Source organism: Schistocerca piceifrons, chromosome 4, assembly GCF_021461385.2.
Source record: "Schistocerca piceifrons isolate TAMUIC-IGC-003096 chromosome 4, iqSchPice1.1, whole genome shotgun sequence".
Classification (NCBI taxonomy): domain Eukaryota; kingdom Metazoa; phylum Arthropoda; class Insecta; order Orthoptera; family Acrididae; genus Schistocerca; species Schistocerca piceifrons.
In genome coordinates, this window is record NC_060141.1 from 488,652,664 (window position 1) to 488,670,355 (window position 17,692).

The window sequence follows — 17,692 nt, forward strand, 5'->3', positions numbered from 1 at the left end:
GAGGCAATTCTGACGTTACGGCTAATAATGGAAGCAAGGCTAAAGAAAAATCAAGACACTTTCATAGGATTTGTCGACCCGGAAAAAACGTTCGACAATATAAAATGCTGCAAGCTGTTCGAGATTCTGAAAAAAGTAGGAGTAAGCTATAGGGAGAGACGGGTCATATACAATATGTTCAACAACCAAGAGGGAATAATAAGCTTGGACGATCAAGAACGAAGTGCTCGTATTATGAAGGGCCTAAGACAAGGCTGTAGCCTTTCACCCCTACTCTTCAATCTGTACATCGAGGAAGCAATGATGGAAATAAAAGAAAGGTTCAGGAGTGGAATTAAAATACAAGGTGAAAGGATATCAATGATACGATTCGCTGATGACATTGCTATCCTGAGTGAAAGTGAAGAAGAATTAAATGATCTGCTGAACGGAATGAACAGTCTAATGAGTACACAGTATGGTTTGAGAGTAAATCGGAGAAAGACGAAGGTAATGAGAAGTAGTAGAAATGAGAACAGCGAGAAACTTAACATCAGGACTGATGGTCACGAAGTCAATGAAGTTAAGGAATTCTGCTACCTAGGCAGTAAAAGAACCAATGACGCACGGAGCAAGGAGGACATCAAAAGCAGACTCGCTATGGCAAAAAAGACATTTCTGGCCAAGAGAAGTCTACTAATATCAAATACCAGCCTTAATTTGAGGAAGAAATTTCTGAGTATGTACGTCCTGAGTACAGCATTGTATGGTAGTGAAACATGGATTGTGGGAAAACCGGAACAGAAGAGAATCGAAGCATTTGAGACGTGGTGCTATAGACGAATGTTGAAAATTAGGTGAACTGACAGGGTAAGGAATGACGAGGTTCTGCGCAGAATCGGAGAGGAAAGGAATATGTGGAAAACACTGATAAGGAGAAGGGACAGGATGATAGGACATCTGCTAAGACATGAGGGAATGACTTCCATGGTACTAGAGGGAGCTGTAGAGGGCAAAAACTGTACAGGAAGACAGAGATTGGAATACGTCAAGCAAATAATTGAGGACGTAGGTTGCAGTGCTACTCTGAGATGAAGAGGTTAGCACAGGAAAGGAATTCGTGGCGGGCAGCATCAAACCAGTGAGTAGACTGATGACCAAAAGAAAATATGTAGTTGTCTGCAGCTCTTCATTATGGTACCGCTCTCCACTTTATCCCATGCCTCGGCTGCTTATAAAACAACATCGCATATGTTAATTGCCTTCCACTCCTTCAGCATAGCCTCGATAGAGTCGTTTTCACTTTCGGTCAGCACGGAGACGAGAAGTGAATGTCGGTAATAACGTTTAATTGATTCCAAAATTCCTGTGTCCATGGTCTGAATTAGGGCAGCCTCAGGACGTCGTGTTACGACTCAGACTGTGCGCAGTAGGCTGCACCATGCGCAACTTCACCCCCGACGTCCATGGCGAGGTCGATCTTTGCAACCACGACACCATGCAGCGCAGTACAGATGGGCCCAGCAACATGTCGAAAGGGCCGCTCAGGCATCACGTTCTCTTCACCGACGAGTGTCGCATATGCCTTCAACCAGACAGTCGTCTGAGACGTGTTTGGAGGCAACCCGGTCAGGCTGAACGCCTTAGAAACACTGTCAAGTGAGTGCAGCAAGGTGGAGGTTCCCTGTTGTTTTGGGGTGGCATTATGTGAGGCCGACATACGCCGCTGGTGTTCATGGAAGGCGCCGTTACGGCTGTACGATACGTTAATGCCATCCAAAGACCAATAGAACAACCATATCGGTAGCATATTGGCGAGGTATTCGTCTTCATGGACGTCAATTCGCGCCCCCATGGTGCACATCTTGTGAATGACTTCCTTCAGGGTGACGACATCGCTCGATTAGAGTGGCCAGAATGTTCTCCAGACATGAACTCTATCGAACATGCCAGGGCTAGATTGAAAATGGCTGTTTATGGACGATGTGACCCACCAACCACTGTGAAGGATCTAAGCGGAATTGCCATTGAGGAGTGGGACAATCTGGACCAAAAGTGCCTTGCTGAACTTGTGGATAGTATGCCACGACGAATACAGGCATGCATAAATGCAAGAGGTATTAGAGGTGAAGGTGTGTACAGCAGTCTGGACCACCGCCTCTGGATGTCTCACTGTATGGTGGTACGTCATGCAATGTGTGGCTTTCATGAACAATGAAAAGGGCGGAAATGATGATTAAGTTGATCTCTATTCCAATTTTCTGTACAGGTTCCGGAACTCTCGGAACCGAAGTTAATGTATGTTTAAAGAGAGAATTTAAATCGTGAAGAAAAAACGTCTATGCTAAGCAATTTCTTTCTGCTTGATGGGCAAATCACATGGCTTCAGAGTGTCCCTCATGTTCAAATCAGTGTCTATAAATAAATTGTCATGCATGAGTGTATAACGAACATCTCAGACACATGACATAACATTACAAAACATAGTTTTTGCAGGCGTTTTCAGATAAGTTGGAAAAAACAGATTGATTTTACGAGCAACAATAACAAGCTATAAATCAAGAGTATGTTGTTGTTTTGTACACTATGACAGGTCCCATTTCAGAAATTACGAAACAAATTCTGAGAACCTGTCTTTAATAGAACCCCCTCATGTCACCTAGTAGAGAACCTTATAAGATTCTTCCAATACATCAGAAACAAATACTGTAGGAATTACGACATCTGGCATTTCTTGCTGTGTAACTCACCTCTACCAAACTATGTGTAAAATTTCTGTCATTTAGCAGACAATCATTCTCAATAGCATCAGATTCTTGCATTCTAGCTTCGCAACCAATTTGATCACCACAGAATGGCCTGTTTCACGCAATCTATTTACGAATAGGGATCAGCACAATCGTTTCTAGGCTCCTCAATGAGCTATAACTCAAGAGATTATGAATAATGAAATAACACAGGACTTGCAATAACACCTATTTTTAAACATGCAGTCCTAATGATAACAATAAAAACAAGAATAGATACAGTTTGGTTTTATGAGCAAAATCGTTGTAGTTTGAGAGCATTCCACATGTTCAAATTACAAAATGTCATGCACAATGGCATTAAATTTATTTCAGATATATGCAATACTGATACAGATTAGCATCTATACGGTCATTTACTACATTCAAGAGCACTCCTCAGCGTTATTTATAAGATGCAGAATAGGAAAAAACTACGAACTATTAGCATCCGAACTTTAATGAGTCGTACCTGTCCTTGTAGTATAACCTTCTATAAGATTTTACAGCATCTTTCTCTTCGGAAATATCGAAACACGAATGCCATATCTGGGCTGACATCGATTCTATTACACATACACATATTGCTTCATTGGAGCATTTTGTCAGTGATAGAGGTCGCCTGCACCTATCGGTGAAAAGTTTGTTGCCTGCAGTGGAGGAAGACCACATCCAACAGACCATCAATCACAAGAGTGGGTTTCTGTGTTGCTCTTTCATATGCAGTTTAATACATTGTTTTTCAGCTGTAACACATCCAAGCAGTGTATGACTACAGCTTCGTACAATACCTCACTGACTTAGATAGCATGGTGTAAATTATGCAGCTCCCACAACACATGGTGTGGTAGAAATAAAACGCAGAGGCGATGTTTCTTATTGACAAAAACGTGGAAGATATCGCAGTATATAGAAACTCGAAGAGTTTAGGTGTTGTGGAGAGTTTCCAAACAGCTGTCAGAAGGTGGTGACTTATATAATTAACCTCACTGTCACAGTAATGAGGTAGTGGATGTCTAGTGTTCTACCAAGACTCTCTCAGACCATTATTGTAAAACACAAGTGTCTGGCACAACATGATATAGACACTGAACGAAACGTGAAATTTATTTCCAGTCAAGTTCTTTAATCAATTGTGGTAACTACCATTCCACAGAAATTAGCTCTCAACCAGAGCAGCGTAACTGGCATTCAAATTAGACGAATTTGATGGCTAAGGAATGTTCATCAAACGGTAGTCATTTACAAGGTTAATGATCATTGTGTATGTTTGGGTTGATGGTTATCGAATATGTGCTGAAAAGTGCTTATGTGCTGTTTACTAATGTTGAGTGGAACGAGCACGGACGTTTACTGTATTGGTCTGAATGTATTCATTACAGGAATATGAATTGAAATCTTAGTCAACTAGGAAGAGCAAACTTTTGCAGCCTAAGGATGGTGCCATCTCCTGAGCTGGTGAGGCACCCAAAATCTGCAAAGTGAGTCACAGACGAGTTTTTCAAAACGGTATCCAATGGTTGCTACAGTTTTGCATACTTTTGAGAGGGGAACTATGTGGTTAAATTCTCTCTCTGATTACAATGCAGATGAGTTAGCGAACAGCACTTGCCATCATCATAAAAGACTCTACCACAACTCAAATCTAGACTATTACAGAGAGGGATATATTGCTGTAGTCGTAGCAGGCAGGGAGTAGCAAATGCATTTCCCTGGCTTTTTTAACGACCAGTGTGGGTGCTCACTTTGTACCCTCAACATCACTCTGTGAGAGAGCAGCAAAACGACCACTATTTATTCTGGTCAGCTGTGGAGAATCGAGAGCTGACCTCTGCATCTCACACCAGACTAACGATATTTTCCTTGAGAGAAGCAATTGACTCATTCTCGGTGGACTAGTGCAGCTCTGACATTGTTGTTTTTTATTTCGCACTTCCCCATGTAGAAACGATACTTCTCTGGTGGTCTGCAGTTGACGGAACCCTGTGAGTGTGTCTGTGTGGGTGCCATTATAAATGGGCTGCAGCCACGGCCCTCTCCCCACCCCACCTCCCCACGCACACACCTTACATTAATCTACAGTCTGTAAATGTCTCAAACCCTCCCCTTATATACGTATTTTTGCAAGCGACTCAAACCATTCCGCTAACATGCATATTTTCAACAAAAAAAGGAAATTCACTGCAGAATGCTTCATTAAGATTCCTACATGTATGAGCATATAAGTAATATATGTAATATGTCACTGGTGAATTATGCAATCACCACTATTGATCAACACTGTTCTTTACGTGTCTGTAAATTACAGGCATTATGATCAAGTGACTTAAGTAGTTTTGGACTGCTAGTCAATTGCAAGTAGTTCCATCACTGAGTTGAGTGAGAGGGATTGAAGCAGCCACTAACCATAGATTCTCACTCTACATGTTGGCATCCCAACTGCATGCTTCTCATTTCATGAAGTTCGTTGTATGCATTGTCTATTAGTATTATCATTTCAGGTTTGGTGAATAAGGTCCATTGTACAGCCATAGGACATAAATTAATCATTTGGATGTATTCCACCAGACCAGACACTCACCCACAGCTAGTTAAGTAATTCCAAGATAGCTCTTACAATAGGGATGTATTCGACGTACTCCTGCCAAACGGCCATCCATGGTTCTGTGTCTGGTCAACAGTCACCACAGTTCAGTCAATGGTCTGCATTATCACTGAGATTACCGCGAGTCATAGGATTTGCTGTAAGTTCGTCTTCCTCCTGAATTATTATTAATTACGTGTGTTTATTCATCCACATATGTATGTAGGACGAAAGACTGTGATTGTGATTCTTTCATCTTGTTCCAGCCCAATTCGAAGAAGCTGTGAGACCCATCCACATGTCTGTGTAGATAGATGTAGACTGGGAGGAGGAGGAGGATGGTGGTACAATCTCCATAGCAGACACTGTGGAATTCAATGGAGATAAGTAACCTAGCTGCTGCATCATTAGTAAGTTGATATAAAATTACAAATAAGTAATGAGCATTGGTGGAACTTTTTGCTTTGGTCGTTGCTGTCCACAGGGGAACTCCCACATCAGGTGGGAGAGGAAACAGTGGAAATGGAGGGAGACATGCGTGGCAGTGAGAGCAATGTTTTATTTCTTTTTTGAATCGTCCGCTTCCTGACTGCTTTTATGCAGCCCACCACTAATTCCTCTACTGTGCCAACCTCTTCATCTCAGGGTAACACTAGCAACCCACGTCGTCAATTATGTGCTGCGTGTATTTCAATCTCTGACTTCCTCTACAGTTTTTGTCCTCTACAGATTCCTGTAGTATCATGGAAGTCATCCACTGAAGTCTTAACAAATGTCCTACACGTATCACCCTGTCCCTTCTCGGTATTCGTGTTTTCCGCATATTCCTTTCCTCTGTGATTCTGAGCAGTACCTCCTCATTCCTTACCTTATCAGTCCATCTAATTTTCAACATTCGCCTCTAGCACCACATCTCAGATATTTCGGTTCTCTTCTGTTCAGGTTTTCCTACAATCCATGCTTCACAACGTCTACCAAACGTACATTCTAAGAAATTTCTTTGGTAATTTAAGGCCTATGTTTCATACTAGTAGGATCCTCGTCGCTACGAATGCCCTTTTTGCCATTGCTAGTCTGCTTTTGATGTCCTCCTTGCTCCATATGTCGCTGGTTGTTTTGCTGCCTAGGTAGCAGAATTCCTTAACTTCAGATACTTCGTGCCCATCAATCTTGATGTTAACTTTCTCGCTGTTCTCATTTCTGTTCTTGTAGTTACTTTCGTCTTTCTTCGATTTACTCTCAATACGTATTCTATACTCATTAGACTGTCCATTCCATTCAGCGGATCTTGTAATTCTTATTCGTTTTCTGCCGGGATAGCGGTGTCATCAGCGAATCGTAACATTGATATCTTTTCACATTGAATTTTAAGTCCATCGCTGAACCTTTCTTTCAATTCCACCATTGCACCTTCGACGTGCAGGTTGAACATTAGGAGCGGAAGACTACATCCCTGTCTTTTTGATCCAAGCACTTCGTTCTTGGTCGTCCACTCTGATTATTCTCTCTTGGCTCTTGTGTATATTGTATATTACCCATTTCTCCCTATAGCTTACCCCTACTTGTCGCAGAATTTCGAAGATCTTGCACCGCTTTACATTGTCAAACGCTTTTTCCAGGTCGACAAATCCTATAAACGAGTCTTGATTTTTCTTTAGTCTTGCTTTCTTTCTCAACTGCAACTCAGAATTGCCTCTCTGGTAAAGTTTACTTACCCTAAAGCCATACTGATCGTCATCTAACAAAGCCTCAATTTTCTTTTCCATTTTTCTGTATATTATTCTGGTTATCAACTTGGATTCATGAACAGTTAAGCTGACTGTGCGATGATTCTAGCACTTGTGTGCTCTTGCAGTCTTCGGAATTGCGTGGACGATATTTTTCTGAAAGTCAGATGGTATGTCGCCCCCAGACTCATGCATTCTACATATGAACGTGAATAGTCGTTTTGTTGCCACTTCCCCAAAGATTTTTGAACTGTCCGGTATGCATTCTGCTTCATGTGATCTTAATGCCTCCAAAGCTATCTTAAATTATGATTGTAATACTGGATCCCAAACCTCTTTTAAATCAAGTCCTGATTCTTCTTCTATCATATAAGACAAATCTTCTCTCTCTTAGATGCCTTGAATGTACTCTTTTCATTTATCTGCTATCTCTCCTCTGCATTTAACAGTGGACTCCCCGTTGCTCTCTTAATGTTACCAATACAGCTTTTAATACCAAAGAATATGGTCTCGCAGGCTTTTCATGTAGCTGAAAATGCTTTTAGACATTTCGAATCATGCAAGTGTTTCAATTAATATAACTATATGTGCATCGTTTTCGATGTTATCCATAGACGAGAAGCTCTGGGCGAAGACTGACAGCATATTGAAGAGCTTGAGATGGAAGAGGAGGAGGAGATGGCGGTGGAGTCGGCAGATGGGAAGTGCATTACGGTGTTCATAAGCGGAGGGGTTTGAGTCGCAGACGAAACTTGAGTGAATAATCAGATCGGTGCAGTAAATGTGCGTGATCGTTCCAGTGGAAGTTAATAAGAAGCGCTTTAGCACTTCTCAGTGCACTTTAGATCCCTTTCAACACACACACACGCACAGACACACTGATCATCACTCATGTAATATTGACTGCCTGCAGTGTTAGTATGAAATTGATGTCTAAAATCTTCCCATTCTTCCACCAGCGTGATTGACAACTGATGATGCAATACACACTTCCAATCATCACATCAGCACTCTGTCCAATCTGTGAAGTCGCTATGCTATTGACAGCTTCGCAAGCTGCTTAGGGAATGATCTATGATAGTGGAATGAACATAATTAATTACATGCGCTAGTTCTAGAGTACCCTGGTCGAAATTCAATCAAATGATTGAAAGGATCTGATCTCAACAAATTAACTTTCCCTTTTGACAGTGTAATGCGAATGCCATTATCAAGTAAAGTAACTTCAGATGAGAAGTAGTATGCATTCCAGAATCTGCACTGTGAATTCATCAAACCGCAGTTATAACCCTCAAATTATTTGGAATTACGTGAAGTGATCATTTCAATTTATCTTTCATTACAACAGTAGAATTATTGTCATCAACATCTACATTATTCCTATTACTTTGTTTAACAAAAAATTGTGCATCTTTACCCAGGACGCTTTCGTTAATAAGATATTTTGATTTAGAGCGCTGAAACTTCATCGACGTGACAGATGTTGCACTGTAACTGTCCGGTATGCATCCGGTGTTGCACCTGAATCAAATAATCGTAAACGTCTCTAGGTTTCGATTTCACCGACTGTTCTTACCCTTTCATGTCTCATTTCAACCACAGCCCTGAACGGTGTTGGTACCAACATTATCAAAGTGAGAGACAGGAGGATTTCCGAGTTTAACGTATTGGTGATTTTAATGCATCATAGAGAGTATTATCAGAGTTATGAATGTGAACGCATCTACTTCTTTTCATGATTCTTAACAGCTACATACACACGTAAATTTTTTCTTTGTTCACGTCTATGGGAAAAGTATGTTTCTCTTTCTAGAAGTTCAGTGGCCTCCTTGTATAGTTAATATTAAAAACCTGTACTTCAGTTTTCGGGTTCATATATCAATATTATGACAGCCTTCTAATGGCTTACAAAACCTTGACTCGATCTGTTAAAAGTTGTTGGATAGTTGAACTGATACGATCATTATTTTTCCTAAACAAAAAAGGAGCTGTGTCGATTTACCTAAACAGCTTACTGACAGCAAATTTCAGTCAAGTTTTACATCATCGTCGTTTCCATTTATATCGACAGTACTTGATTGCTAAAGAAATTTAGTGGTTGCGTTAGTTCATTTGCGGCTGGAGTCAATACTGTATAGTTGAGAACACCGCCAATGAGGAAAAATATTACATTTATGCTGGATATATTTTATACATCTTTTATGGGTATCGATAACCTTACCCACAGTGTTATGCTTACTAGTGTCATATCTAAGTTGCTTTCATTTAGGTTGAACATTCGATGTCCTGCATCAACTCCCTGGCTTAGTACTGTATTTAATGTCTTTCAGATATGTATAAATCTCTCTCACTGCTCGTTACTATCCATGCTGTGTTTCATTCAAGCTATGTCTCCAGATTCTGTGTATCCCTTGTTTTATACCGCTTACATGCAATATTGGTTAGTGCTCTTGGAGCTCCAAATACCAACCACTACATGCGAGATTCATTATAAAAGTGATATTGTCTGACATTTTATGACCAGGTAACTATTGTGGGGTCTGCTAATACACCGAAAATTTGTGGTGGATTTCAGTATATAACTGATGATTTGTGTGTGTGCGTGTGTGTGTGTGTGTGTGTGTGTGTGTGTGTGTGTGTGTGATCCATAAAGTTGATATCATTTTTATTATTTTACAGAATCTTTACTGGATAGGCCAGCATTGACTTTGTTGTAAAATTAACATTAGTGGAGAGTATTTTTCTAGAGAAAAGCTGTCCCCTACCATACTTAGCGTCTTCTACAAGACCAGTTCCTTACAACACAGTACACCACCGCAGACCATGTTTGTTTGATGCCTTAGAAATATGTCATGTGATACCTCTCCAGCTGTTAATTTCACTGTACCAACAGCAAGCACAGTAGTAAATGCTGCACTAACCCTGCTGCTGCCGAAGACGGGAATGCTGAGAGAGAATGTGTCGTAGATAGCCATCAACTGCCTTCGTCATTTATGTCAGTTTGCAACCGAACTTCTCCCAATCTATTTTAATGATTCCCACCTTCATAGCTCACTTTACATTTACAATTTGCGGTATAACTTTGATGCCACTGCCAGCTGCTTTGCCGACATTAACAGGCATACTCAGTATTTGTGTTGTAACAGAGTTTTTTATGGTGACAGCAGGTTCACTTCCTTAAGTAATCTGCGTTGTATTCAGAGAGAAAATTTAACCGCCTATTTACCCTCTCAAAAGTATCCAAAAGTATAACAACCGTCCAATAACATTTCGAAAAACCCATCTGTCATTCAGTTTGAATACACTGAGTACCTATCCAATCTCAAGAGATAGGACCACTCTTAGTCTGAATAAGTTTGCTCCTCCTAGTTTACTAGGAGTGCAACGTCAATGTTGTTGTAACGAATAGTCACACCAGTATAGTAAATATGTGGGCTCATTCCAGCCGACGTTAGTAATCAGCGCTTGTGCACTTTTCAATACATTTTAGATATACATCAACCCGCACATGGACGTTGATCATCATCTACATAATTTACTTTCGTTTGATGAACACTTCTTAGTCATCGAATTCGTCTAATCTCAATGCCGGTTATACTATTCCGGTTGGGAACTAATTTCTGTGGAATGGTATTTACGGAACATGATTATGGCACTTCACTGGGAATGCAGTGCACGTTTTGTTCAGTTTATACATCACATACGCCGGAAATTTGTGTTTTACAACAATAGTTTGAGAGAGTGTTGGTAGAACACTAGGAATCCGCTGCCTCATCACTATGGACGATGAGGTTAAGTGTATAGGTCGCCACCTTCAGGCAGGTGTTTGGAAACGCTTCATAATGCCGCAAAGTCTTACTGTTTCCATACATTGCGATATCTTCCACATTTTTGTCAAAAACAATATCGCTTCTCTGTTTTATTTCTACCATTCTGTGTGTTGTGGGAGCAACATTATTTACACCAGGTTTCTGTGAGAGCCAATGGATCAGCATGTGTTAATGTCAGTTTAACACCTGACACAGTCCTCAAAGTCATAGTGATAAAACAAACTTTATAGCAATACCCCAAGTTGTATTAATACACTACCTAGATGTGTTAGAGCTAAAAAGCAGTGTATTAAACTGCTTATGAAAGAACAATACAGGAATAAACTCTTGTGACTGACAGTCTGTTGGATGTGGTCTTCCTCCAGTACGACCGATAAAACTTTACATAGGTCTGTACACGCCACTTCGACCACTGGCACATGCTCCAATGGAGCAATACATGTACGTGTAATAGGCTTGATGTCAACACACATATGATATTTGTTCTTCGATATGTCTGAGGAAAGAGAAGCGGTAAAATCTTATAGGAGGTTCTATTACAAGGACAGGTACGACTGGTTAAAGTTTCGATGCAGGTAGTTGGTAGTTTTTTTTGCATATACTGGATGTTATAAATAACGACGAGGAGTGCTCTCGAATGTAGTAAATGAATATATAGGTACTGATGTGTATCAGAATTTCATACATCTGAAATGAATGTAATGCCATTATGCATGACAATTTGTAATTTGAACACATGGAATGCTCTCAAACTACACCAGTTTTGCTCATAAGACTAGTAGAAATCGACTATATCTATTCTGATGGAGCCAACGGTCTTGCCGCGGTGGTGACACCGGTTCCCGTCAGATCACCGAAGTTAAGCGCTGTCGGGCTGAGCTAGCAGTCGGATGGGTGACCATCTGGACTGTCGAGCGCTGTTGGCAAGCGAGGTGCACTCAGCCCTTGTGAGGCAAACTGAGGAGCTACTTGATTGAGAAGAAGCGGCTCCCGCCTCATAAACTGACATACGGCCGGGAGAGAGGTGTGCTGACGACATGCCCCTCCATACCTGCATCCAATGACGCCTATGGTCTGAGGATGACACGGCGGCCGGTCGCTGCCGCTGGACCTTCCAAGGCATGTTCGGACGGAGTTTGAGAGTTTAGTATTCTGGTGGAGTCATGACTGTTTTTATTTTTATCCTCGTGATTGCATATATAAAAATAGATGTTGCCACAAGTCCTGTGTTATTTCATACAACATAACTTCTAATTATGAAGTAGACACCACTTGAATTATAATTCATTGTGGAATCTAGAAATGATAGTGTTGTTCCGGATATGTGAGTAGATAGCATGAAACAGGCTATTCTGTGATAATCAATTTGCTTATGAAACTAGAACGCAAGAATCTGCTGCTATTGCGAATGATTGGCTACTGTATGACATAAACTCTTCACACAGGTCGGTAAAGGCGACTTATGGAGCAAAAAAGTCAGGCGTCATCATGCATATGGCATTTGTTTTCGATATATCAGATGATATAGAGTTCTTTTCCAAGTGAAATTAGGAGCTTCTATTACAAGACAGGCTCTCATAATTTGTTTCGTAAAAGCCAGTGTGATGTAGCATCATACTGGTAATACAGGACCTGTTAAAGTGTACATGACAACAACATTCTATTGAAATGCAGTTGTTGAACATAAAGTGATCGTGTTTTTTCAGACACGGCGTACTGTGTATTGTTATCATATTTCACGTGCTTGAAATGTTTGTGATACACACATGCATGACAGTTTATCTACAGACAATAATTTGAACATGACGGACGCTCTCAAAAAATGGTTCAAATGGCTCTGAGCACTATGGGACTTAACATCTATGGTCATCAGTCCCCTAGAACTTAGAACTACTTAAACCTAACTAACCTAAGGACATCACACAACACCCAGTCATCACGAGGCAGAGAAAATCCCAGACCCCAGCGGTAATCGAACCCGGGAACCCGGGCGCGGGAAGCGAGAACGCTACCTCACGACCACGACGGACGCTCTCATCCGATGTCATTTCTCCATCAGGCAGAATGAAATTGCTTGACATAGATGTTTGTTACTCAGACTTTAAATTCTCGCTTTTTCTTTATTCCGATGACGCTTTCGAAATAAATAGGACATTCTGCAGTGATCGTTAGATTTCGCAACGAAATAATTTTCTTTTCAATTTTACGCAGGGTGGAAACATATGGAAGGTATGTAGCACGGTCTCTGCAGTTTGGTCATCTGTAATCGGCGGCGGTTTTATTTTTGAATTAGTTGGATGTCACTAAGTAATGGGAATTGTAGCGAGAGAGAGAGATGCGAATTGTATCTTGCTCATAAAATTAAAAGGAAATGGACTGTATCTATTTTCGTAGAAATAGGACATTTATTATCACTGTGACTGTGTTTTCTTTTTTTTTATAGGTGCTCGGTTTTAGCAGGTGCATTGACATTTAATACAAGTGTTCTCCATCGCAGAATGGTGGGCTGATGGAGGCGTGGTCGTGGTTTGGGCAGGGTCGCTGGTGCAGTGCTCTCGGGGTGGCCGCCATTTACTTCTCTTTGTTCTGGGGGTGTTACGTACTCCTGTGTATGCTGACGTCATTAGCGTGGAGTCGATAGCTAGACCAGCCAGGCATATGCTCTGCTGGTCAAAGACTGCCACCGGATCGGCGGGAGGCTGCGGTCACCGTAGGCGTCACACTGTAGCTGGCCATTTGGAAAAGCTTGTATCCCCACCAGCGGTGAGGAAATGGAGGGAGAGCAAGGGATGAGGGGAGGTAAGAATGTTTCTAATTTCAGTAGTTTGTGACCGTACAGTGAGGAGAACGCGCGCTCAGCTGCCGCCCCTCTCTCCTGGAGCAGGCTTTCAAGACGAAGATTTTCCCTAGTCCCCAGTACATGTGTTGCATTATGACCTGTTGATTACGAGTACTGGTTTTTTCACGACGATTTCGATGTGTAAGTAGAACAGTGAAGTATTCTCCATCAGTTGGGGTAGCATGTATTAGCTTTCTTTAATTTCGATTACCTGGGGTGAAGGGTAATTGTCGAGCAATGCAGGGCGAGGTGTCTGTAGCGAACTGACGTTGAACAGCGGTAGATACATTTCTCAGCTGTTACACCGGTAACACACTTACTAAACTCCCCCCGTCGAACACCAGCATCTCATCAGTTGAATGCAATTCCTACCAAAAAATGAGGACAGTTTCTTCCACTGCAGCCTTTTTCCCACTAACTTGTAGGTAAAGGGTAGAATCTGAATATGTGTGCCTCTATTTTTGTGTGTTATTGTGAACTTTTTCCCAGTAGGATAACAGCAGTTGTATGGGATCGGCAATTTTTGAGCTGTATAGCGAATTTTGGCGCTCCTTGTGTAGCACTGTGCATATAGTTAAGTACTGAAGACCAAATTTTACTTCAGTTTCCCAACTATAAGTAATAAAGTCCACTAACCTAACTTTCCTCTCCTGCATCTGGACGGTTCTTATGCCTTGGGGATTACATTTCTGCTTTCCATCGAGAAGGACCTGGGTTCCTCCAGGAAAGGGCACCGCTCTCTTTATTTTCCCACACAGCCCTCGGTCAATGAAATTCCCGCCACAATTGGAGGAGAAAAAGGACAGTTAGGGAGGGGGCGTAGACCTACGTGCTGCCTGCGGAGAACACATGACGTCATATGGGTAATTAGTTGATCAATTTAATTAATTTGTATATCAATTTTATACCAAAATTGCGCTCAGAACATCATCTCCTTACTACAACCACTGTATGCTGAGAAATCGCACCCAAACAGTATGTTAACATTCAGCCCCTTCATAACAGTATATTCCGTAGGGCAGGACAGCTCTTTAATTTTGAAATATAACCTCACGTGACCCACGACACTAAGAATTTTCTTATCTACAGAACAACAGAGTATGTCAGGTTGTGTGAGCCTGGAATTTTCAGAGAATGTGACATACAGTTTAACTAATTCCAATCAGTCAATGAAATGTTGTTCCAGACTCAAGGATCATGCGTACAGTTTCATAATTAATGGTAAGTAACACAAAAGGTACGTTAACTGGGAAGATGGCCTTGGTCTTCGTACTCGTCCTGAGTAATCCGTGCAGGCTCCTACAATAGCCTTCACCAGCCGGTTGTCAGCTCTCTCCCAGTCTTTTGTCGTATGCCAGCCTATCGGCAGCTCTCCTGCACTCTTTCCTCCCTCACTATTGGACAAGTGCTCACCAAGTTTCCCTCCTGGTGACATCGATAGCAATTAATTCGAATATTTGTTACAAGTAAGGGAGCTGGACATGATGTCACGAGTTTCTCCGCCCTCGGCGTCCCATCTTGGCATGTCACATTCCTCTTTTCATAAAAAAAAACGCATACTGGTGATCGGTTCCCAAATAGTCTGCGGTTAAGTACCGAACCAAACGGGAGCGATCCTCTGGGCGCATGCACTCCGAAATATTGTCTACTCCTTGTCAAATCAAACATCTTTCAGCTCTTTAAATTTCCAAGTTGTTATTTTATTAGGCTACCAGTTTCGGCCATTTACACCGACGTGTAAGAAGGTTCCCGCTTCTGATTCAGTCAAAATACCAGCCAGCATTCAAAGACTCGTACCCGTAGGTTGTTTGAAGTGAATGCTGTCTCAGAAATCTACGGATAGCAGTCATTGAATGCTGGCAAATACGTTGACTGTACCAAAGATGGGAATCATTCTACATGTCAGTCGGCCGGCCGGTGTGGCGAGCGGTTCTAGGCCCTTCAGTCCGGAACCGCGCTGCTGCTATGGTCGCAGGTTCGAATCCTGCCTCGGGCATGGATGTGTGTGATGTCCTAAGTTTAGTTAGGTTTAAGCAGTTCTAAGTCTAGGGGACTGATGATCTCAGATGTTAAGTCCCATAGGGCTTAGAGCCATTTGAACATGTCAGTCAGGGACCTGAAGATGGGCTAATATATCTCCAAAATTGGAAGCCCAGTAGAAACACAATTTGGCAATTCAGATTGCTGAAAGGTGTTTGATTTGACATTCTGTGCTTAACAGCCGAGGTCCCTCTGCCATCTGTGAAAAGATGGACATAGAGACATTTACTACAGCTTCTCCCTCAGAAACCCTAATTCCTAATGCGATCATCGTGGTTCCAACAATTTCTGTGCATCGGACTCGTTACCCTGTTGCACCTAGTAAAAACACTCATTAGCCATCTGAGCGATAAACATAACCATAGTAACTTACTTCTAAACTCCGCTAATTTCTTGCCCCTGTTAAGTACTAGTGTCACTATCTAATGAGTCTGCCATGGGTGACTGGGAAAATAACTTGAAAAATAGCTGAATTTGTAACGGTTAGAGCTCTAACCTAATATTCTAAAAGGACTGTCAACCACAGCAAGTTAATACCTCGATCAGTGGTGTTTAGAGAAAGACGGTCAATCGTCTTTGCAAGGAGCCATAACGGGTTGGATAAGTTATTGAAGAGGTTCCAAAAAGTTGTTTAGCTTGGACAGGTGAACCATTAACCGGACATCATGATGGCTCACCTTTCCGCCCCGAGATCTCTTGCCAGCACAACAAACTACACTCGAGCTGAAGGTTAACTACACTGCTCCAAAGCCCTCAATCATGTCTTCTAGTTTAGAACCCTAATTCACAACCCTAACGTCCTCCATTCGCTTCCCGAGTTGGTCAAGATGAGGGGCTTAATTGAGAACACCTGAGCGCTAGTTGGGACACTGCCACCCAACAACTCAACTCCAGAAAGAAGTTCAGAACAATGGAAAGAGGTGACGCTTACCTCTACCATAGTGGCCAGGATCAGGACGAGGTCTTGGTCTAAGGTCTCCCTCAACTGATGGGATAACTCGGGAAGGCTAACGTCAGCTTCGATACCCCCCACAGCGAGCTCACATAGTAGCAGTTCTTGGCTAAGGCAAGATATTCCTAACGTTCCTCGACGGCCCATGGTCCTTACTTCGAGTCACAGTCAAAAATAGCACAAACGGACACCGTACTCAAACCTAAAATAAGGCACCATAGGCTACACACGGGATCAGAATCCTGGCTGTCTTTTCAACCATGACCTGCTACCGTTCAGAAGGTAGGGAGTGGTAATGTGCTGGTGCTGGTGCCCAGACGACACAGTCTAGTACACAATACGAATTTATTAAACAAACTCGATATCTCGACAAATTACAGAGGCCCGTGATACAACAGTTTTGCACAACACACGTCCCCAATCCAATCAAAGCTTAACAATGTTTAACTGTACTTACAACTCAAAGGTCACCTACCAAAGATTACTCAAACATCATAGATCAACAGTAGTCGCTGTTTTAAATTTTACACCAAGAAAGGCATTCAGTTAAATTCAATTAGGCTGAAATTATTTGTCAAATAAATGAAACAATCATTAAGTGAATCTCTTAGAAAATTTGAAAGGATTCACAAGCACGCACTAGACGGCTGCTAGCTGAAAAAACGACAAAATCAAACTGTCTTAATGAACAATATGGAGACTCTCTATACAAGTAAATTTTGGCAGAAAGATCTACTTTGTACATAACAGCTCACAACAGGAGCTTCTACCTGTCAGTTTCTCAGGTAACTTAGCCAAGACAATTATTCAAAGAACCTGAAATCACTTAAACTTTACAGTGATCGTACCATGATACAATATCAAGTAATAATTTAGTACCCAAAAGGAAGCAACCCACTCAGTTCTAAGTGGATAGTTACTGGCTCAGTTTATTATTTGACACAGACACGTCCTT

General features: G+C 41.7%; 1 protein-coding gene and 1 pseudogene across 1 annotated transcript in view; both read left to right on the top strand.

The window, feature by feature from the left end:
* Positions 1-529: 529 nt before the first annotated feature.
* LOC124795937 (putative gustatory receptor 28b) overlaps positions 530-17,692 on the top strand; it is a gene marked incomplete at its 5' end in the record, with an annotated part of 29,034 nt that continues 11,871 nt past the window's right edge. Inside the window, 2 exons of the mRNA XM_047260018.1 lie at positions 530-552; positions 3,679-3,703. Of these exons, the coding sequence (XP_047115974.1) occupies positions 530-552; positions 3,679-3,703 (48 nt within the window). The remainder of the gene's footprint in view (positions 553-3,678; positions 3,704-17,692) is intronic.
* Positions 11,715-11,832, top strand: LOC124796872 (annotated as a pseudogene).